This window comes from Labrus mixtus, chromosome 4 (assembly GCF_963584025.1).
Source record: "Labrus mixtus chromosome 4, fLabMix1.1, whole genome shotgun sequence".
In the NCBI taxonomy this organism is placed as follows: Eukaryota; Metazoa; Chordata; class Actinopteri; order Labriformes; family Labridae; genus Labrus; species Labrus mixtus.
The window spans coordinates 30,708,835-30,731,600 of record NC_083615.1 but is presented as its reverse complement, the minus strand read 5'-3'; the positions used below and the strand labels follow the sequence as shown (position 1 = coordinate 30,731,600).

At 39.6% G+C, this 22,766-nt stretch overlaps 1 protein-coding gene and 1 long non-coding RNA gene across 3 annotated transcripts; both read right to left on the bottom strand.

Annotated features, from left to right (window-relative positions):
* Positions 1-1,594: 1,594 nt before the first annotated feature.
* LOC132973410 (uncharacterized) lies at positions 1,595-4,383 on the bottom strand. Its single transcript, XR_009672997.1, has 2 exons — positions 1,937-4,383; positions 1,595-1,901 (listed from the first exon to the last, which is right to left on the bottom strand). It is a non-coding gene; the product is annotated as an uncharacterized LOC132973410 (long non-coding RNA).
* A 119-nt stretch (positions 4,384-4,502) lies between these two features.
* Positions 4,503-15,506, bottom strand: pnp6 (purine nucleoside phosphorylase 6). Of its 2 annotated transcripts, XM_061036877.1 has the most exons (7): positions 15,347-15,489; positions 13,790-13,860; positions 13,291-13,460; positions 13,080-13,183; positions 8,039-8,214; positions 7,747-7,937; positions 4,503-4,746 (listed from the first exon to the last, which is right to left on the bottom strand). In XM_061036877.1, exons 2-7 carry the CDS (start codon positions 13,816-13,818, stop codon positions 4,550-4,552), a joined length of 867 nt encoding a protein of 288 aa, XP_060892860.1. In that variant the 5' UTR covers positions 13,819-13,860; positions 15,347-15,489; the 3' UTR covers positions 4,503-4,549. The 2 variants fall into 2 exon arrangements, with proteins under 2 accessions (XP_060892860.1, XP_060892859.1); XM_061036876.1 differs by lacking the exon at positions 13,790-13,860 and having other exon boundaries at positions 15,347-15,506.
* Positions 15,507-22,766: the final 7,260 nt, after the last annotated feature.

Genomic DNA, 22,766 nt, shown 5'->3' with positions numbered 1-22,766 from the left:
TCCTTTCACTGACAATGGAACACAGTTGTACAACAAGAAACATAGAAACATAGACTTTATGAAACGTGGACATAGCTTCTGTTGGTTTCTGAAGTGGACTTTTGAAGCCCATTGATGGAGGTCCCCATATTTGAAATGCTGTATCAAGCTTACTCTCAGTCCACCTAGTAAAAGGCAGAGAGCTGGAGGCGGGTTTTCAGCTCCCTAAAATCAAGACAGATGAATTGTTTTTTAAAAATCACCCCCAGTGTTTGGCGATAAAGACATGAGCTATTAAGACCAAAATTGTCATTGTGCCAGACTCTAAAAACTCTATCTACTGTATGCTGTTAAAATGACATTGGGTGTGTCTGCTATGTTTTTGCACTTCTGTATTGGCTGCATTATCAACACCTTAGGATGCTGCTTGAATTGAAACAAGCCATTCTGCACATACTTGGGTCTGATTACCAGTTTCCCAAAGTACCAAAAGTACAATGTTCTGTAGTCATATCACAGGTATGAATCCTGTCTGTTCTATGCTCAAAGTTATCTTTGTATTTTGTATTTTCAGTGCTATGAATCAAGATTACCTTACCAAGAATCGATTATCAGGTAAATCAAGTTGGCAACCATCATGCCCATAAATGCATTGTTGAACTTGACCTGTCAAGTGTCCTCAGAGGTGGAGCAGTAATTTTCCAGATCCAGCCCGCACCCTGGTACAGTGCTGACACACTGCTGGCAGCCGACTCCTGCTGGGAGGCATTGTGTGAAAGTCAGCAGAGACATTCCCTCACTAACGCTATTTCCTACGCTTGTAAAAGTCACATTCCCTTAGAGGAGCACTGTCTCATAGACTTTGTGGGCTCCCATACATGACAGTGCATGAGAGAAGCTGTTGTGTGTGACAGAGAGACTGAGTTTGTGAGTATGTGTGTGTGTGTGTGTGTGTGTGTGTGTGTGTGTGTGTGTGACAGTGTTGAAGAGTGTAAACTCAGCAGAGCTGTCTCACTCTATTTCCTCATCCTCTCTTTTCACCCTATAATAATCGATAGCCGGCACTGGGCTAAGTTGGCCCAGTGACAATAGATAGATCAACATTACATTACAGATGAGGCCTGTCGCCAGCCTGCGGGGACTACCTACTCAAACACACTTCATCCTCCTCTCTTATTCTCTTGACTCACTCGTATCGTCTGCCTTTATCTGCATGTTCTGTCCACCACTTCCCCACATTCAAAGCAGAGAGACTGACATTTGCATTCTACGTGCATATCTTTGCAGACGCCTCACTTTACCCTGTGAAGCTAAGCCGGGAGGCTTCTGTATAAATACAATCCAGCTGAGTGGCGGTGTTGTGTTTGTATTTCCATGCTGCCTGGTTCATTTGTATTAATATTTCAGGTCCACAGTGGGCTGCACCTCCACATGCTACATGGAGATTAATTATGTAACAGAAAGGAGCGGAGCATGGAACAGCCATTTCCACTTCCTCTCAATCTCACAGCATCTTCATCTGAGCCATGTGTAAAGAGAAAGATTAAGAGAGAGAGAGAGAGAGAGAGAGGTTGTGTTCATAAGGTTTGATTTGAGGGCAGGAATGGAGCGGGGGTTGGGTCTTGTACTTTACCACACTTTTTTCAGATGTCATCATCATTGTTTTTCCTAAAAGTCAGAGAATTTATTTTTCTCCTTGATTACAATGCATTCTTTGAGAGTGAAATCTTAATTCAAGAGGAATGTTAAAAGTTTGACAGCATGACATGAATTTTGCGTTAATATTTTTTTGAATATAATGACCCTTTAAAACCTGCTTTTGTACTCAAATAGCCATCGCTCGTTCTTAAATTTGTTGTGTTTCTACTCACAATGTATGCTGGCTCTCTGATATATTGTCGCTTGCTCAGATTTCTCTCCGGCTTAAATCCTTCTCCTCACACTAATTTCTGCTCACCTCTGAAACTTATGCTCTCTGATTTTGTTTTCTTACGCTTGGATTTTTTTCTCTGCTCTCTGAAGGTCTTAATGCATCTACTAATAGAAACCAGGTTAATGGTTGATACCTGCCAGTTGTCATTGTGTTAGCTTTACACTGTACTCTTTGCATTGCGGCCCCTCTACACATTTACAAGTCACCCAGAGACGTGCAGCCTCATTCCTCTACTTGATTTGAATTGAGAAGTCTTTTCAATTAAAACAGCTTCACACAGGATGTATTTAGATTATAAATCGCTGTTTTCTTTAATTGCACGACTTTGACATAATAAGGTAGGGGGCACGGTTCCTGTCGCCATCTATCTGTAAAGTATTCTCTATAATATTAAAACTCACTTTTGAAAAAAGATAGGACTTAAATCCATGGACTCTGGGATAAACCCCAATTTTTCACACTCTCCATCACTTACAAACACACCCTCAAACAATGCCAAACATGAATGGTGGAAACAGACAGTTTTTTATTTGATAGAAGAGCATCAACACTTATCATTGATAAGATACTTTATTGATCCCCAGAGGGGGAATTCGAGCGTTGCAGCAGCACACAGACAAGTAGCAAGTAGGTAGTACAAAAGAAATCGAAACAAGATGTTTTAAAATATAGCAGGTTAATCCTGAAACCCAATTACATTCCAACATAAGACCTTCATACATTGTTATTGATTTAACTGACCAAATAAAATTGTTATTAGCTCAAAGAAATTAGAACATCTGGAAAACAAACCAGAAGGAAACAAAATGCTAAATATTTGACATTGTGCCAATACAGACATCATCAGTGTATCCTCACATGAATAATCTGTATTCATATATCAAGTTTCCCAGTTTAACGTGTGCATCAGCATTCAGGTTTCTACATTATGATGATAGCTGGTTTCATTTTGAGAGTAATTCCCCTTTAAGACTTCCATTAGCATCTTGATGATTAGCCTGCTATAAATGGTCTAAGAGGTGGACCTGCTGAGCTAGGATTTCTCTGGCCTTTCCAGCTCTAATGAATGAGTCGGTCAAAGGAACCTGGCAGGAGGTTCCAGTTCAGCGCAGAGGAGATTGAAAACTGCAGGCCTGGGTAATACAGCTCTCCCTGATCGTGTTGTGGTCTCTTGTTGTACGAATAGAAGTGATCTAAGTGCAATCCGCTGCACACATCACGACTGCTTCTCCAAATTAGGTGGAGAATTAGTTGCTTGATGAACTGATTCAGCTTAATTTCTTTTATTCAGTTGAGATGTCTCAAGAATTTCGATTTTTATAACTTTATGCATTACATTTATTCATCATTAAATACATTAGAATAATTCAAATTAGACACATTTTATATTATAAAAATAAGCAACTCTGATTTGATCACTGCACAAGGTAAATACATTAACTTTATTTCTAGCTAAAATAGGTATTTATGATATTGATCAAGACGAGGACTCACAAAATAAAGGTTAAATAGGTGCCATTTGGTCACAATGATCCTTCCATATAATAAAAAATATATTGTATTCCCTTCTGGTAGCAACATTGATCATTATCTTGATAAACTCCTGAAATGCTGTAGGAGCAGTAATGGGTTGTCTCCTCTAGCCCTGCTGAAACATAAGGCCAACGCATAAGTGCACAGTGTCCTCTGAATACACATTAAGATAGAAAATTATGCATTCAAAGATGATAGCGGTGTATAATTCTCTCACCGAAGGCGGATGAGATGTAAATAATGTGTTCATAAACAATACAAGTGTACCACTTAGCAGTTAGCTGCATTAAAAGGTTGCCAGTGGCGACATGTAAATATTCCTGATGGACAATATCTTAAAGCTGATGTAAAAATAAACTTGTAGCAAGTCTACATCAACAGGAACATGATGCTACCATTATCCATTACACAATCATACCAGTATAATGTATTTACAGGTGTTATGTGTTCCTATGAAGTTACATCTAGTGAGTTGTGAGCAACAAAAAAATAGTCTTACATTCATTAAATTGTTTAGAAGCTGTCAGAGATTCAGCCTGTTGTCTGCTGTCGGTCTTCTTTTTTTGTGCTACTACTTTAACCAGAGATGGCAGTGAAAATCTATGCACCAGCCCGCCTGGTAATTAGATACTCGGGGCGTCTGGTATTCCCCTTTATCATTACAAGCCGCATATTTAAGAGCAAAACCAAAATACTGTCAAATACAGGTAAAGCCAATCCTTGCCTTCTACTGTATAAAACTTGCTAATCATCAAGTTGTTGAGTCAGCCTGAAATTTTGTGAGAAAAAATGTATGCAAAAAATCCTGATTAGGATGTTGTCCACATACCTTCCCAAGATATATCTAATACCATGGTATTACTTTATACCCGCCTCCAACTGTCATGTTCACTTTTCCCACATTTTTCCTTAACCACCTTCTGCAGAGCCTCAATCACACAAGCGACTAACAGCTCGGCAACACAATAACCAAAGTGTAAAAACTGACTAAACAGATCTTTACCAACCTGACCATAACACCATATATTAGCATTTGATCAAAACTTCAAATCACAGATTATTACTGATTATTATGAGGCCGGATTTTGTGCGCTGCTGAAGGATTTAGATCTTTGTAATTATGTGACTGACAAGCCTCTGCAGGTCTTGTGTTCGGCGCATCGTGGTCTTCAGCACCTCCTCATGGTTCGCCTTCTCTTTGCTGTCATAATCTGTCACGACCTTGTTGGTGATGAGGGACAGACCCAAGACGCGCAGGCCACAGTGACGGGCCACCACCACCTCTGGCACAGTGCTCATACCTACACAGAGAGAGACAGGGACACTGGTTCAGGTGCATTGACATGACGAGAGCATAATCCACATTCAGTCAGTCAGTCAGTCAGTCAGTCAGACAGTCGGTCAGACAGACAGACAGTCAGTCAGACAGTCAGTCAGTCAGTCAGTCAGACAGACAGTCAGTCAGACAGACAGACAGTCAGTCAGTCAGTCAGTCAGTCAGACAGACAGACAGACAGACAGACAGTCAGACAGTCAGTCAGACAGACAGACAGACAGACAGACAGTCAGACAGTCAGTCAGTCAGTCAGACGGTCAGTCTGTTTGAATCCTACACTTCCCATGATACATTTGACAGTACCTATCAGTAAGGCTCTGCTTGACAAAGTACTATGTCTTTAAAATTCTAAACTGAAACTGTAATACAGGCTGCTATTTTAAATTTGTAATCTCCATTCCCTGATGAGATTGTCAGGAGTTACTTTCTCAAACTTGACAGAGCTACTTCGGAGACACTGGAGTTCATTATATAACTACGTAGCTCGGCCCATGACAAACAAAACACTGAAATTAATGAGTAAATGTGGAGCACCCCTGTAATACCTGAATGTGTGCAACTTGGCTGTGCTTAAATGAGCAGTATATTTCTATACACTGTCAGCCATGTTGATAATAGCTACATTATAAACACTGATCATGTGCAGCTGCATCATTTCATGTTTTCTGAACGGGTTTCAAGTGCACACTCTTATTCTCTCCTATTTGTTTGTCAGGGATAATTGAGTCTTTGGTACATTTTTGGACACTCACCACCTTACAGAAAACAAAACTTTCATCAAAGACATAGGCTTCATGGACAGTACACTACAGGGCTGTAATGGCTAGCCACTATCTGTCTTTAATTTTACATGTTCATGTCACAAAATATATTAAAATTCAGATACATTTACAGGCATGCCAAGTCTTGAGTTCATTGTTATAAAAATGATTTGTACTTTACAAAAATGAGGTTGAAAGTGAGTTACAGTTTTTCTCAGTCGCTTTGGTACATTTCTCGAATCATCCTCGACATTTGCAAAACAGTAAGTGCATTTCTCAGAACAATTCGTACAAATAGCAAAACACCATGGATTACCTGCAAAAGCCAGTCTCTTGCTCAAAATCCTTAGTTCATCTCTCAAAAGTAAATATCTGTGTCAATGAACATATCAGTGCCATCAGAATGACAAGTCCTTGTGTCATTGTGTACGGATAAGACAGTCAAATTGCTTAGTCATGTTGTCAATATAACAGTGTACTCTGGAGGGGTGTTCTGATATAAACTATGGCTAAAGTTCTGATGACAATTATTGTAAATTGTAAGTTACACCTTAGTGTATGTGGGAGATTGATTGCAAGAGACTGGACAAGATTCACATTTACGCTTTTACTGTTTGTACTGTAATTTGTTGACAGACCATGTCATTGAGATACAGAAAGGAAGAGACAGCACTGCATAGCACAAAGAAAAAAACAAAAGTAGAAATGTGAACATACATCTCCTTAGGGAAAACTGTACATGCAGTGCTGTAGGAATTACAGTGCAGTTTTCCTACACCTCCTGACGTTCCTGTCTGTTGGGCCACAAATTCTCATCCACATCACAACGAATATCTTCTCTTGCGATGCAGCGTGGAAAGAATCTTTTAGAGTGTCTTATCCAGCCTCTGCAGGCATCTGCTGTGATGTCATCACACGCTGCATCCATGGCAGCCAGAAGGATCATCTGTGTATGTGGCTGGCGATCATATACTTTCCAGTATTTCCAGTTCTCCCAACATTTGGCAGCACCCTTCGACCAGCCTCGGCCATTGTAAGCCCATGATTGAGAACGTGGTCTACAAGTGTGGCTCTTATCTCATCAGGAACATGCAGATGTCCTCGGCCTCTTCTGCCTCTTCTGCCTCTTCCTCTGTTTGTCCTCCCAGCTCCTCCGCCACGTAGCCTCACTCCTCTTCCTCTTCTTCTTCTCTCTGGCTGTTGACCCCGTCCAATTCCTTGTCCTTCCATTGTCAGACATTGTAACATTGTGTTGTGCTCCTGCTATATATAAACTTGCCAGTTGATGGTTCATGAGATGCACCTTTGAGCTATTTCAGAAAACTGGTTGATCATTGGTTGATCTAATGCTTCACACATTTCCCTTCGTTAGGGAAAGTCAAGATTCACCTGGGAGCAATTTACCAGTTCAGGACAGATTTAGAAAAAAAGTCTAATGGAAATGTATAGAAATATGCTTGACATATTATGACAACTTGTTCAACCATTTTGCATGTAAAGACTTATGTGATGAACTAATGCCTAAGTGTTGTGGGGGGTGAGACTATTCAACAGAGACCCATTATAATACATTTTGATCAACATGACATAAGCCATTGATAATGTAGGAAACAGCAGAGAATTGTACATAATCATTTGCATGGATGTACCAAAGCATTTGCAACTTGTTCAAAGAAATGAGAAACTGATTTTTTGATGTGCACAAGTGACACAATGATGTGAAGATTGAACAAGTAGTTTTGAGAATTTCAATTCTGATCTGAGAAATGTACCAAAGCGACTGAGAAAAACTGTAAGATTGTAGATGTGTAACTGCTAACGGTCCAGCTGGAAATGAGTAATGGGAAAGTGGATGGAAAGTAGTCAGAACTACACTTTGCAACACAGTTTGATTTTGGGGGATCGAGTCAAAAAGGGAAAAAGATATGTAAAATTGGGGTTTAAAGCCAACAACTTATTTGTTTGTGAATAAATAAATAAATCTGCATAAAGGGGAAATCATTATGTGCTCATAGTTTCTGTTACAAGGGGAAACACTACTGCTGTATCAAAAGCTGTTTGTATATATTTCAATTGCATCATCTGTTTTTATAAAAAATGATGTGTTCATATTCACTCTTACGTCCCCAGTAAGCATTATAAAAAGAGGTTTTCCCAGGACACATCAGTATCCCTTTAAGTAAGCATGAGGGAGCTGTACTAACCCACAGCGTCAGCCCCCAGCGTCTGCAGGACTTTGCACTCTGCGATGGTCTCATATGTCGGTCCAGCAAGCATGCAGTAAACTCCTTCCTGCAGGAAGCTGTCGCAGCTCTGCTCCTTTGCCGTTTGCTTGGCCAGAGCTCTCAGGTCACAATCATATGCATCTGACATGCACGGGAAACGCACGCCAAACCTGGACAGACAATATTTAAAATCATGACACAGTGATAGTGTTTTAGATACACATTTTGCCAATGCAGTTTCAGTGTCATAGTACTGTCTCTGTGTTTGTACCTGTCATCATTGTGCCCACACAGCGGGTTCTGACCCGCAAAGCCAGGCATGTTGATGTGATCCTTAATGAGCATGATGTCTCCCACATTGTAGCTGCCGTTGAGTCCCCCTGCTGCGTTAGTCACAATCAGAGTTTCCACACCCAGCAGGAAGAACACTCGCACTGGGTATGTCACCTGGAGTCACAAACATGCTGTGTGTCAGGGAAAGATACTGTCACTCGTTTAATGCTCTGATGTAAAACAGATACTTACAAATAGGAGACACAAGATGGAGGACAGTTGGAAACAACAAACAAGAAAACAACTCAAATATCCTAATAGGATAACTTCTACATGCAGGTTTATGAATACTATATTGTTACTCTTGTTCCTTCCTTTTTAGAGTGTGCATGTTTTAAACAATTCTGCTCGTGTACAAACCTTTGTAAAGAAGCAGATGGAAAATATTTAACTCTTGTTACCTTACACTGCAGTGCAGTCACTTTTTCTACCTCACTTTTCTCTCCAGCTGTGTGTGATGTTTTGATAATTGAAGAACTGCTCAGAAGTAGGGTTGCCACCTTCCAAGCAGAAAAATAAAGGACACCCCTCAGCGGTGTGCAACTCAGCAGAGGCCTGACCACCTGCCCAACAGTGGGGTGGGGCACAAGTTGTGGTGAATCATGATTTAAAACATTGTTTTAATGAAGTAATAAGAGTCATACTTAAAGTTTTAAGTGCTTTATTAACACTTTTTTTTTCTGAAATAATTTACAAACGTAAAACTTCAGTGTAAAGGCAGATACAGTAATGTATGCACAATGAAATGCAGCTAACAGGACGTCAGCAGATGATTACTACTAGCTAGGCCTATCTAATTTACAACTTAACTTAAAGTTCAAATAAAGTTATTCACTTTTTTAGCATTAATTCATTAACAGAGTATTATTGAAGTGCTTTTGACACTGCTGTATCATAGAGGGGAGGATGACAGATTTTTAATTAAATAAACAGTACGAATTGAATAGTATTTTTATTCATTTATTCTGTCCTTCTGTCTGTCGTTTTTTTGTTTTCTCATGAAATCATGAATGATACTATTAATATGGTTTTGAACTATTTTATTATTTTATTAATTAAGTGTCTACTGTCGATATATTGATGTTGTATTGATGATATCTCGCCCAGGCCATACTGTGAATACAGATTTGGCTAAAATAAATGTCATCTTCTTGTTTTATGTACCGAAAAATGTTCACACTATCCAAACTATACTGGAATAACCTATCTATAAACATCGGAGAAAATATATTAAGTAGGCCTACAATAGTTTCCTTTACATTATATTCATTTTCACTGACACTGTCAAGCCAGTCTGTATTTCTGCATCCGTTTACGTTTCAGTGGTGCACGGTGCGGGTATCAGAGGCAGCTGGAGACATGTTTCCTTCTGACTCCCATGACTTTCTCTCACCCAATCACTGACGAGCTCTCATTGCTCATGCCAAAAAAGAACCAAACAAATCAACGTTTGATTTGTTTGAGGAGGCGGGAACTAGCCGGCTGAATCGGGCTGAATGATGCTGAGTTCAAGGCATCTTGGAAATACGGGACAAACCGTGTCCCGTACTGTTTCAATACGGGACGATTCCGTATTTTACGGGACGGGTGGCAACCCTACTCAGAAGTAGTACCATTGTTTCTTTCAGGTCATTGCTGTCAATTTGGAATATTTTCCTGTTTGATAAAAGATTTGTATTTAACAGTTGTGGACCGTGTCGTAAGTTGACTTGTTCAACAGAATTTTTTCAGGCATTTTACAGGATTGTTGGGGGGCAATGTTGCCTATTAAGCTTTTCCAGTCATTATTTAGTATCTATGTGACCTGACTAAGAGGAAGGCAGAAATGAAAAAGAGTCTCACTGAGTTGGTGTTCAGGTACTTAGATGCTAATGTCATAATGCTAACATACACTACCACGCTAATGTTAAGAACTAACATTCAGTCATTACATTATTTTTAGCAAACACATTTAGTTGAAACTTTTTTCACATGCTAAATATTAATCATCTCAAATTAAGGTATTACATGGAACATTTTAAAAATGAATGTAGCATATATCAAATTTATACCCTAATTAAATATATCATTAAGTATAGTTAAACTTCCTCTGGGTATGTTGTTCTCAGCTCTTCACACTGACAGGTTAGTGCTTCCTTCAGTTTGTTTATGTGTCACTCAGAAGCTCAAACTATCTTTTTTCCCCATGTGAACGCCTCTCTGTCAGATGATTAGCCACGGGGGAAGGGAGAAAGCCCCGCCCACTAAAGGATGCTGTTTGTAGTGGCATTATGGCAGAGTATCATCGCAAGAGGACAATTGCAGAAGAACCATCAGACCTGCCGAACCAATGACAAGACTGTGTTTGGTATTAAATACTTAAGATAAATTGAAGCGTTGGGTGGCCTAGTTGTCACGCGCCCCGCGTAAAGAGGCTGTGTATTCGTCATCGCAGCGACCGTGGGTTAGAATCCGACCTCGGCTCTTTGCTGTCACACCCCCACTCTCTCCTGACACTTCCTGTCTCTTAAGCTGTCCTATCCAAAAGGCAAAGTGGCCCAAAAATCATAACTTTAAAAAACTTAAAAAAAAGAACCAAATCAACTTTGGGCTTGGAGATCAGTCATACACACGGCTACACTCAGTTGGCACACTAAGGGAGGGGTGGGGGCGCTGAGGGACAGGCTAAGTATGGGTGGTGCTAAAGTGCGACAACTGAGCGTGATCTAGAAACACAGTTAATCAGTGAGTACAGTATGTTATTCTTCTTTTCTCTAGTCCCTCAATTAAACAACTTTTATATGTGAGGGGAGGAGTCAGCCGGCCGTCCTGGCGATGTAAACAAACTGAAGATAGGACTCTGAAAACTCTGAAAACATCACAGACAGTGGGACTCGAGTGTTACACCCATTGTAGACAGTCATGACTCACAGAGTTATTTTCAGAGGATATAGTTGATTTATATTACAGTTAAGTGTGAAAAATCACATTTTAAGCCTTTAAGTGTGTTGGAATGCTAACACGACTTATTAAACACAGATGATTTGTTTATCATATACTTACTTTTCATGAAACAAAAATGAAAATGTTTCTGAATAGATCAACAGATTGAAATCTCTCAGTGAAGATAATAAAAAGTGATTCTCATCTCATCTGCTAACTTAATCACCTGGATCCAGATTTTTGTTGTGTTTGCCAAGAAGGGTTTAAGGACCATAACACAGAACAAAGTCCATCACAACCTCCTAGAAAACTATATTTATGATATGATTGGTCTGGTATAAATGTATGTAACCTAGACTACAGTGATTCAGTCAGAGGCATTTCATACAGCTTATCAGTGTTTAAATCAAAAAGGTCATGATGCATCTGACTTTGTACAACTGAAAGTATGAAACTGGATTTTATGATTCTGCAGGATTATAGGGATCATTTCACGAGGAGATGGCACATCAAAGCTGGTAATGTAATAACACCAGCACACTGCCTCTCCACAGGCCAAAGTCTGATATCACACTATGAGCAACTGTGTTTCATCACATTTTTCCAGCTGATCATTCAACGCACAGGGTAAATTTTTAGCCAAGGTTGTGTGCTATTCTATGGTGTGTCTTACTCTGGTCAAAGTCTAAAAGAGGACATGTTTAAATGACCCGAATGATAACATCAAATAACTCAATCAGAAGCGAATTCAAGGTCAGTTTTCTCTGAAGTTATATCAAAGCCTCCCTTCGTGACAGGAAGAACAGTGTTTGTACATATTTATGATTTTGAAAATAGGCCAACAGAAAAAAAGGCGCAGTGAATGATTTTCTCATAGTAATGGACAAAGTTAGAGGTGAAACTGTCGGCTTGAGTTCTGTGCAGTTTATCATTCACATCAGCAAGGTTTCAAAATGCAGAAGCAATAAGCCTATGTGAGAAATAGACACAAAGCAACAGAGGGGTAACAAATTGATGAGTCTTCTTTGTACCATCCTCCAATAACACCATGATTCAAACTTTATTTGAAGGATATACTGTATGTGGTGTTTTCCACTTAGCCTGTGGAATATCCCGACATATACTAAATGTATGGATCTGTATTGGACTCTCCTGATTCCTAGATAATGAACTGTACTAAGTTTGTCCCAAAAACTATTGAAGACTTCATTGAAATCTGATACACACAATAATTTAACCCACATTTGCAATGGCTTAGTTTTTTGTCACCATCACCAGGGGAGAAAAAAAGGACATAATTTAAATTTTTTAAATACTTTTAAATAATTCTGCTTTCCTCTGTTTTCAGAACCCAGAAATAGATGACTCAACAACAAAAGGACTTTGAAAGGATATTTAAGTCTGGATTCCAATCTGAAATTCAGGACAGATGTATTTAGTTGTCACACTTGATGTTGTAACAATATGGCTCACTCAGTGAACAGAAAGCAGTATATCCCTGTTTTCAACTTTGACTTTGTAGTATTGGGTTGGGAAAACATGTTTTTAATTCCTTTTAATTTTTTAATTGACTGACGAAGCAGCGGGAGCAACTTGGGGTTAAGTGTCTGGCCCAAGGACACATCAGACATGTAGCTGCAGGAGCTGGGGATCGATCCCCCATCTTCGGGTTGAGAGACGACCGACTCTACCAACTGAGCCACAGCCGCCCCTTCTAGACTCCATATTGGGAATGCCAAACTGGAACGATCAAATTCCTACTTTTAAATGAATAGCAGCACAAATACCTGCAAACCCTAATGATATTCCCATCGGCCTCAGCTGTTTGTGTTAAGCGCTAATTTGCCTTTTTGCTGTGAAAATTTGAAGTTGGTTGTAGAAAAAGACAACTATTCAATCTTGTCCTATTCAAGCAGTTTTACATTTTACTGAGATGAAGCTTAAACCTCAGTATATTAGCATTTTCACTGTGGGCATATTGTTATTGCAACCTTGACATTTTGCTTCCAGTCAAAAACATGGCTGTAGACTGTTGTTTTCTTCTTTTTGTAGCTTACCATGTGTGTGTCGTAGCCCTCGTAGAAGTGGAATCTTCCCTGCATGCAGACACACTCACAACCCTGCAGCTTTCCAAACACCAGCTGGCCGACATGGCCCTGAACTGCACAGCACACGTTTGTTATTAACAGATGGTAGCATGCCTTTGTACAGTTTTCAAAAAGTAACAAAGAGTTTTCCTTACAAAACACTTAATTAGGGATGACCTACCAGTGCTGACGGGAAAACGAGGAATATCCTTATATGGAAACACAGTTTTGTCAACCAGCAGGTCAGCCAGACCGCTGAGGCCTGAACCACAGATGATGGCAACTTTAGGATGCTGCTCCGTGTGAGCTAACAGCCAGTCTGCTGTCTCCTTATAGTCTTCATAACTGTATCTGTGAGTCATAAAAATAAATAATCATCAGTCTAGAAATGAGAGTCTTTGCTGTCTGAGAAAAGCATACAGGATTACAAAACCACACCTACTAGAATTAATTCAGTGGTGTCTCATTTACAGCAACAAGAGTAAGATAGGACTGCAGACTACTGTATATGGGTTTTGTCATGTCGTAGTGTCATAATACACAATAATGTATAAGAATCATTGAATATATCTTTTAAAAGATCAGCAGGATGTGATTACTCTGAAATGTAGGAGTACTGTAAATGTGCATTGAAAGTAACATTGCTTATGAAATAATTAATAATATATTGTGAAACTTACTTTGTCGTTTTATACGTGCCATTAAACATATTATTATGGGGTGCTGATTTGATTGGAAATGCCGCGAGGACCTAGATGAAACCAGACCGAAGACGTGTAATGCTGATTATAAATCTGGTTGTGAAGTGTTAACCTGGTTTCTGCTGCCTCTACCTCAAGCTTTGTTATCAAAACACAATTAGACTCGAGGCTGCAGCCTTTGCCAGAACAATCTGCCCAGGACAAACCAGATGATTTTGAGCCCCATTTTAAAGCAACCGTAAAAGATTATAGCATTGGGTGTTTAATCTTCAAGCATTGTTTACATATTTAATTCTAGATCAAAAAGGAGCTCAGACAGTTTTAACTGACCTCTGAGAGCGGAAAGTCAAAGTTTTATAAGCGGATAAAGCCCGAATCAACTCTGTGTGTTATAGAGTCATTTAAACAACAAGTAATTTATCTATTCTATAGTTCAAACAACTGTTGTGACACAAATGTTGACTGGCTGACATTACCCGCATGCCAGTTGCAGAAGTTGCACTTCACATAATACTTCAGGTGTTATTGACAGCTTTACACACCCACTAACAGGCAAACTTAGGCAGACGTACAGATAATAGCTGTAACTTCTGCTGCATCATTGGTGTGTGATAAAACAGAGCTGGAAGAAAAAGTTGAGAATGATGACTGAAAAACACTTTTTTTTAATTGTTAACCCAAAACACTAACACTTACACCAATCAGCGTGTATCTGCAAAAAATAAATCTCCCTTCCAACAAAACATGATGAGATGTACTATTTTATACAAGTGATAATATATTGACCCTTTAAACAGAAAGTAAAAGGGAAAATGTTTCCGCACTGCTGAACTTGTAAAAAATAACTGTTTTGTGTTATTTACTGTGTTGTTTTTTTCAATCCTCAATTATTACTAATTTATTCTTAAAAACATTAACTTTCCAATCACATCGATGCTCACTGATCATGCTGGTCACATAGGCCTATATTATGTAATAGCACAGAAGGCTAGCAGGTTTCACTCGGACAGGCCAGCTGTTCGTGGAGCTGTCCGAGGTGCTGCTGCTGCTTGAATGTGAACCATGATGTGAACAGATCGGATAGGCCTCCAGGTAGTCTGCATTGTTTTTCCCGCTGTCATGGCACAACTTGTAACTAAAACCCAAGCAAGTCCGACCGGCCGGAGACTCTCATTGGACTTAAAACAATACACTGGCCTGTTCAGCGAGCGGACGACGTTAGTTGTTAGTAACGAAATACAACCACGATGACCACCTGTAACATAGCCTTCACTATGACGTCAGATGTGTCATCCCTAGAGGAAAGCCCACATGACTACTAATCCTCGGAATAAAGCGTACATCATGTCACTGCTGCCTCAGCCTCTCTAAAATATTCACAAATAGCACACAAACTTTATTGACTTCACAGGCATCATGCGTTGAACGCCAACGGATATCGCTTATTATCTAGGCCTAATTATACTACAGGGTAGCCTTGACAACCATAAGGCTCATTTCAACTGCTCCGCCAACATCCTGTATTATCGCTCTTACCTGCACTGACTGGAGGAGGAGGACGCCGCTGCCATATCTGACGATGAGCAGGACAGATTTACTGATAAGACGCCGTTTGTGTGGTTTTTATAAAGGTGCTTTCCGTGCTGCGTTCAAGGGGGATGGAGATTCTGGAGTGACAGAGGAGCGCAGGTCATGCTACGCGCCAACGTCACGGCGTCCAGCGCGAGGGGGCGGGGTCTAAACCCAATGCCGGTCCCTTTGAAGAGTCCTAAATCCAATTTTCTACCAGGCTGAGCAGCTCACTGATCCGTTCACTGACATAGACAAGGCTGGGAAAATAGGAAGAACGCAGTAGATGAAGAAAGAGATAGGGACAGAAATTTGAGCAAAATAGTAGGTAATAACTTTCCAGAGAGTGATAGAAGAAAAACAACCTTATACTAAAGGTGATTAAGTTAGTCAACGTTATAAAAATATTAGCTAGCCAATATTCTCTACATTAATGGCAATAAAGCACACACACACACACACACACACACACACACACACACACACACACACACACACACACACACACACACACACACACACGCGCGCGCACACACACACACACACACACACACACACACACTCACACACAAATACTGCGGAACAATTCAATGTGATGACTAATGGGTTAGGAGAGGCTGCATGTTGGAGAGAATAGAAAGTAAAAATTTAGTACCATCAGCTGTTGCTGACTAACGTGAACAATAAACAGATAATGTGTAATCACACATTATGACATAAACTATAATGTTTATGATAGGCTATGTTGTTGCAGTAAAACCTTGATTTCACATTAATCAACTCATTTACAGGTTTTACAATTGTCTTTTTATGATATCTCAGGCAAGAGCACACTGAGGTCATGTCACCAGGTTTTCAGCAGTGGGGGCATTACATTCTGAATTGCTCTTATTCAAACAAATAAACTTGATCCTTGCAGTGGTGAGAGGGATCTAAAATAGCATTTTAAACACAATGTGAGCAGTGATATCCAGAAAATGTAAATGTCATTGCTATTTCAGTTACTCACTCTCAGAGTTTGCATAATACATTATTATGACTAGAAGTTATTCTCACTGAAAAGGGATGCAAAAAGAAAAGAAGATTCCAGTTGGGGGACTCTATATAAAGATCAGTTACCTCTGTAAGATATCAGTCCAACATGTATCATGATCACACTCAGTCAAGAGGGATAAATAAGTGGATTTGTAAAGTTGTAGATTAAAATGAGCTCACTGAGTTTTCAAATCCATTTAGTAGTCCCACTTGTCCTCATGTTGACCCCTTTACACACACAGAGTGGCCTATAAGTGTCTGTGTTGCATGTATCCCTGTGAGTAAGAGAAAATTGGAAAGGGACGAGTGCAATTGAACATGTAATAACAGACATAGTCTCTCATAATGACTGTGTTTTGTTTGTTGAAGGTAATACATGGACATCGTCACTGCAGCTTTAAGCGACTGTTACTGACAGTGGCAGTGTGGTTAACCAACTTCCATCTCAGTACGTTTGATTTTTCTGCGTGGTCTGCACTACAGGCCAAGACAAGCTGTTTTCAATTGGTTTTATCTGAAACGACCGGTCATAACACTTGTGTAAGAATTGTTTAACTTGACCAATTGACAGATGAATGCTACTTGGCAAATTTAAATGTGAAAACACAATATGCCCATCCTGCAAAATATAATGTGCTATTTATCAACAAAGTTCAAATGGGGAAAAAAACAATTTGCAAGGTATTATTTTCAATAAATGTTTTGATTAAGCTAAACTGCAAAAAAGAAAAAAGCCTTAGCACATCCATTTCATAAGACAGGTGCTTAGAAGAGCAATGTGTCCATCTAAACTTTAAGATAAATGCTTGTACACTCTCTAACTTTCAAACAAAGATTTATTGTCAATGTTTCAGTACTAGACCTTCATCAGGCAAACAGTGAGCTTAACTGCACAACAGAAGGCTGACTGAAGTACTTGCAATAAGAGAAGTAATGAAGTAAATGTATACAACAGAGTTTCAGCTCTTAGCTGAAGTACTATCCCAGTGATTTAAATGTTATTTTAAGGCTGACTGGGATTCTTACTCATAACAATCAATATTTCTGTCAATCATTATCATACTATACATTTCATTTTTACTGTAGGATAATGATGAATGCAAACCAACCCAATCAAACTTATTTTTTTCTTTTAGTGCATATTTATGATTATTCTTGTTTGAGTGTCAATTTGTCTGTTTTGTTCTTTTTTAAAATTATTATCACAAGCATATTGATAACCAACACTGTGACAATTAGTATTTCGTATTTTCGTTAATCCATGGCTTCATCCAAAAAAATATTCACTTTCAGAATGTTTGATATTAAGGACATATTAAAGGTCTAAAATCACTTGTGGGAGGGGGAGAAACCAGCCTCCACCAAGGCGACCAAGAAGAGCCTCCTGGAGACAGCCCAAGCATGACGAGGGGAAGAAGATCAGATCAAACTGACATTCCCATCGGAAAATGGCTGGGGGATGCCTCCAAGAGGAAAGCCACAGGACTTGGTCCAGCAGTGCAGGAAAAAGGTTGTAGGTCTGGCTATTTCCAGTGGAAGTTGCCTGCAGATGTTCCCTTCGCTGTCTGTGTGGAACACACTAACAACCCTAGGAATAGTAAGAAGGGAGAGGAAGACAGCTGCATGCAGGTTGAGGGGGGCAGCAGAGATAGCCTCTTCATGTCTTTGGTTCAGGCTGGAAGCCAAGAGAAGATAGGCAGTGACTGGCCATCACTGCTTTGCCGTATGCCAGACATTTATGAACATTTTAACCTGTGTTTGTCACTCAACTGTTTAAGAAATTAGTAAAGAAGGCACACACGGTAACAGACGACACAAAGTGGCCCCCAAGAAGAAGATCGTTTTTTCTTTCGTTATTATGAGCACAAAGGTCCTGGGTTTAAGGCGCACCTGCACAGTTGCAATTGCTGCCAACTTGTTGAGTGCATCCTTGTGAGGCTGTACCACATTCACAGCCTGGAAATGTTGCACAGAGCATCATATCAATCTGGTCTTCTATTTTGCAGGACTGCAAGAACATTGTGCAATTTATTGGTGCAAAGGAATAATTACCTGGCAAGCTGCGCATTAAAGGTTTCTTGCTAAAAATCCACTCCTATACTGTATCTTATCGAGCCCATAAACCCCTCTATTTCAGCCCTGCTCAGAACAGGCTGTTTCTGTGTTTACAGTTTTAAATGCAAGTGAGCTGTGTTCGACCATGCTCCTCTCTGGAAGTGGATGTTGCTTAGGCTTTCTTGCACCATGCCCAATTGTTTATGACGAGAAGGCAGACTCAGAGGGCAGAACAAACACCTTGCTTTGGGAGTGTCGCCCACCTTCGGGAGGGGTTGCTGAAAATCTCCAAAAGGCCTTTTTGAACAAACATTTTCAGAAAAGTGGAGCAGGCAAAAGATGGAGAGGATGGACTTTTCTCATAATTCGGAGGTTTGTAGACAGACTATAGACACGTATTATTGTTTGGAAAACATGGTAAAGTGTAGTTTGCATAATATGGGACCTTTAAGGTAAAAAACACTCCCATAATCCAGTAGCTAGGCATTGGTTGAAGGGTACCCATATGGAAAAGAAATAGAAAATTTGTACTAAATGTTTATATTTTTATTTGAAACTTGTATGTTAAATGCATGAAATTCAAAGCAAGTACAAGATCCCTAGTAAATTTTCATATGAAACTTATATAATTTTAAAACTTACAAGTACTTTATAAGACAGTAACTCCTCATACAATATTCTTATTAGATATTTATAATATCAAACTTATATGATTTTGGCAAACTGAAATCTTGCAAGTAATGTATAAAAACCTTGTAAGACATATATACAATGTGACATACATGAGAAATTCAAATAATATATAAATCTTTAAATTAAATTGAGATTGAACTCTTTTACATTTCATGTCAAAGTTTTGCTAATGTTAGCACTTTCTCAAAACCTGTTTATAAAATCACTCTCTTCTCTCAAGTATTAAATATTCCTAAATTGATTTTAAGAAGATTAGATGAGCAATTGTATATTTTGTTCCTGTGTACCGTGCAAGTAATGCTTTCAGTTTTAAGTAAAGTTTGAAAAAAAAAATAAAAAGGAAAATAAACAGCAGATCTTAGCTTTCTTACTGTGGAAATAATTTTATTTAGCACAAAATTTGCATGTTATATAACAGAAATTGCACATTTATTTGATAGCTCAGTGTATTCTTTTCTTCTTACAAAACTGAACAAGCCGAGGTGTATTAAAAGATCACTTAAATAATTGATTAGCCCCCGTACCTCACTCTTTTTTCATTTAATTTCATACAAAACAAACATACGTATATAAATTTACAGAATGATTACTAGTATTGCAAAATGCAACCAAGAACAAAGGTAGAGTTAGTATATTTCTTGGATATGGGCTGTTACAGTTAAATAGGTTTTAGGTTTTTCTCACTTTAAAGAAAGAAGATGCAACTTTTTGATCGAGTAGATGTCACCCTTGAGCACCAGCATGTGATCTAAAAGCGCTTACGTGACATTATTATTAGTATCACCAGTTTTGCCCTGGGGGTCCGCTGCATGTAGAGGTTTGTATTTTAAAAAAATCTCCTGCATGATTTTCTCTGTCATCAGTAAATTCCATGTGGATTCAATGTCATTCATCTGAGAAATTGCAAATGGAGTTGGACCTGGCTGGGGGATTACAAGGGGGACATAACGCCGCATGACATCAGCAATGCCAGACCAACTGATTTCCCCATCCTTGGACAACAAATCATTCTCCAGTCCACCATCATCCTGCACACAGCTCAGCGCTAACAACATCTGTGGCCGTCGGCCCGACTTGACATGTCAGCGGGCAACAGCTCCAGCCCCGATGGAATCCGTGGCTAATTCCCGGGCTTCTTCAATGGCTTCTTCCTCCAGATCACCAGAGCCTACCTCCCGTGACTCCAGCCCAGACTACTCTTCCCCAGATGAGGAGATAGACTCCACTGAGTCTGACACTGAAACTGCCCGTGAAGCCTGGGTGCTCCCACCAAGTTCAGACAGTTCAGACTCTGGAGATGATGATGATGGTGGACTGGAGAATGGTTTGTTGTCCAAGGATGGGGAAATCAGTTGGTCTGGCATTGCTGATGTCATGCAGTGTTATGTCCCCCTTGTAATCCCCCAGCCAGGTCCAACTCCATTTGCAACTTCCCAGATGAATGACATTGAATCATATTTTCTAAATGGGGAAAAGCATGGGATAACAGCACTCGTTTGCATATTTGTTGTGGTACAGCTTGACTACTTTTTACTTGTTTCAGCAGGTATCCATTGAAATCTTCGAACATAAAGGCTGAGTGGGCCCACAAAGGGCCGAACTGCATAACAGTTTGGCTTAAATGCAGAAGTGAATGAACATTAAATGTCATGTGCTCTTTCCCATACAGTGACTGCACACCTCCAACAAAGTACACTAATGCATCATGGGCATGATTTATCTGTTCAGCATTTAATTCAGACCCCAACAAAATGCTTATGCCCTCTATCAATAATGCCCAGCGAGCATGATACTTCTGGGGAAGTAGACTTTTCAGAACTGGCAAGCTATAGTACAGAAGCCAGTGTTGCCATTCATGGGCTTTCCAGAATTTCCGATCAGTGAGAGATCTCGGAACCCGCGCAACAATTCCTGGAGGTTTTATTGACAAGAGTCGTCTGTCCATGATTGCTGTTTGTGTGCCAATGTACCATGGTTCAGCATTGCTCTTGGTATCAAACCATTAAGTTGCCAATTTTCTGCACACACCAAGCAACACACAATGCATATAGTCAGGGACCATGCCATTGATTAGATCAAACTTCGCTAAATCTACAATAGCAGATGAGCCTTTGATGCCCAAAATGCTCTTCTGTTCTCTTTCAGCTATTTGTCCTATTTCTACAGTGGTTTTATGATTTCTGTCGCTTGGTTTTTCATCTAAACATGTGTAAACCCTTCAGTTTCCTTTTCCTTTCCTTATTTGCTCTCCAGGATGAAGGCAGACCCTACAGCCATATTCACCGTTAAATTGTTTAAAATTTTGTACCAATGGCCTTGCTACTGCATCACACACACACAACACAATGGATGCACCTTTGTGCTCCTCCACGACTCATCACAAGGATGCTGCCACTCAAAGCCAGCTCGTGAAAGATTGGCACATTCCTCCACAAATGGTTTGAAAAAGCAGGTCATGTCTGGCTTTCTGGATCCAAACCACAAAGCACACAAAAGTACATGCTTATCCCTACTCTCAGGGGGTATCTCATTAACACAACACAGTATTGGCCAAATACTGAATTTAGAGGACTGAAAGACTGGTACGCCATCACAATTAAATGTCAGGGATAAGAAATCTTCTTCACTGTTTGATTTCAAGCTTTGATATAAAGCCCCATCACATATCATTTATCCCATGCCTACAGTCATCAGTAGGAAAACAGAGATCATGCATACCCTGATTTTCAAGAATATCTTTCAGTTGATCTTTTAACGGAATACTGATAAAGAAATGTCCTCCGTGTAAACTGTCTTTTACAGTGATGGACGAGGAACATGACACACATTTTAAGGTCTCTTCTTCTGATTGATAAGTGCCAAGGTACTTAGTACATACTCTGCAGTAGTGATGGCGTTGAAATGTATCTACAATACCAGCTAAGGGTTTTTCCAAAAAGTACTTGCTTGATGGAACTGCACTTGTCCCAGCAGAATGTAACTTTAGAAGTTTCAGCAGATCTTCTGTTAATACACCATTAGTGTTGTGTTTCAGTGAAAAGGATAGAATGGAGATGAAACTCTGCTCTTCGGTTAGTCCATGGGAGTGAACATCATCCATGTCTTGAAGGACATTTTCCTAAAATTACAGGGGAAAAAGCACTCTTAAAAACACAGATATAGAAAGCACCACACCTGATCAGAGTCTATGTACATTATCATGAAGTGCAGGAATGAATGTGCACATCTGGTAATGTATTTTTTGACTTGTGATAATAATGTCATACCAGATAATTGAATCAACTTAATTTTTCGTTTAATCTCACATGTGCCAGTGTGGAAAGTTCTGCTCTTTGCACTTCTAGAAGGGGAGCAATGAGCCCGGGACAGAGACAAAGCTTTAGAGGCTGTAATTTGAGAGACACAGAAAATAATACTTTTGTCTTACATGGCTTATTGTGGAAGTTGTTTCTGCTCTCTGCTCGTTTGTTTGGCTGGCATCTTCATCACTTTCCTGAGGAGAAAACCCATGTCAATAATAACAAAAAACATAAAGAGACAGAAAGGAGTGATGAGCATGGGGCACAGAGAGCTTTGGAGGTTATTGTTTGAGAGACATCGAAAG

Excerpts from the sequence above, each read along its gene's own strand:
- pnp6 (XM_061036876.1), bottom strand. The coding sequence starts at position 15,381 with ATGGCAGCGGCGTCCTCCTCCTCCAGTCAGTGCAG. Across the intron at positions 8,215-13,079 it reads AGGGCTACGACACACACATG|GTGACATACCCAGTGCGAGT; the intron begins GTAAGCTACAAA and ends TTGTGACTCCAG. Across the intron at positions 7,938-8,038 it reads TGTGGGCACAATGATGACAG|GTTTGGCGTGCGTTTCCCGT; the intron begins GTACAAACACAG and ends TTGTCTGTCCAG.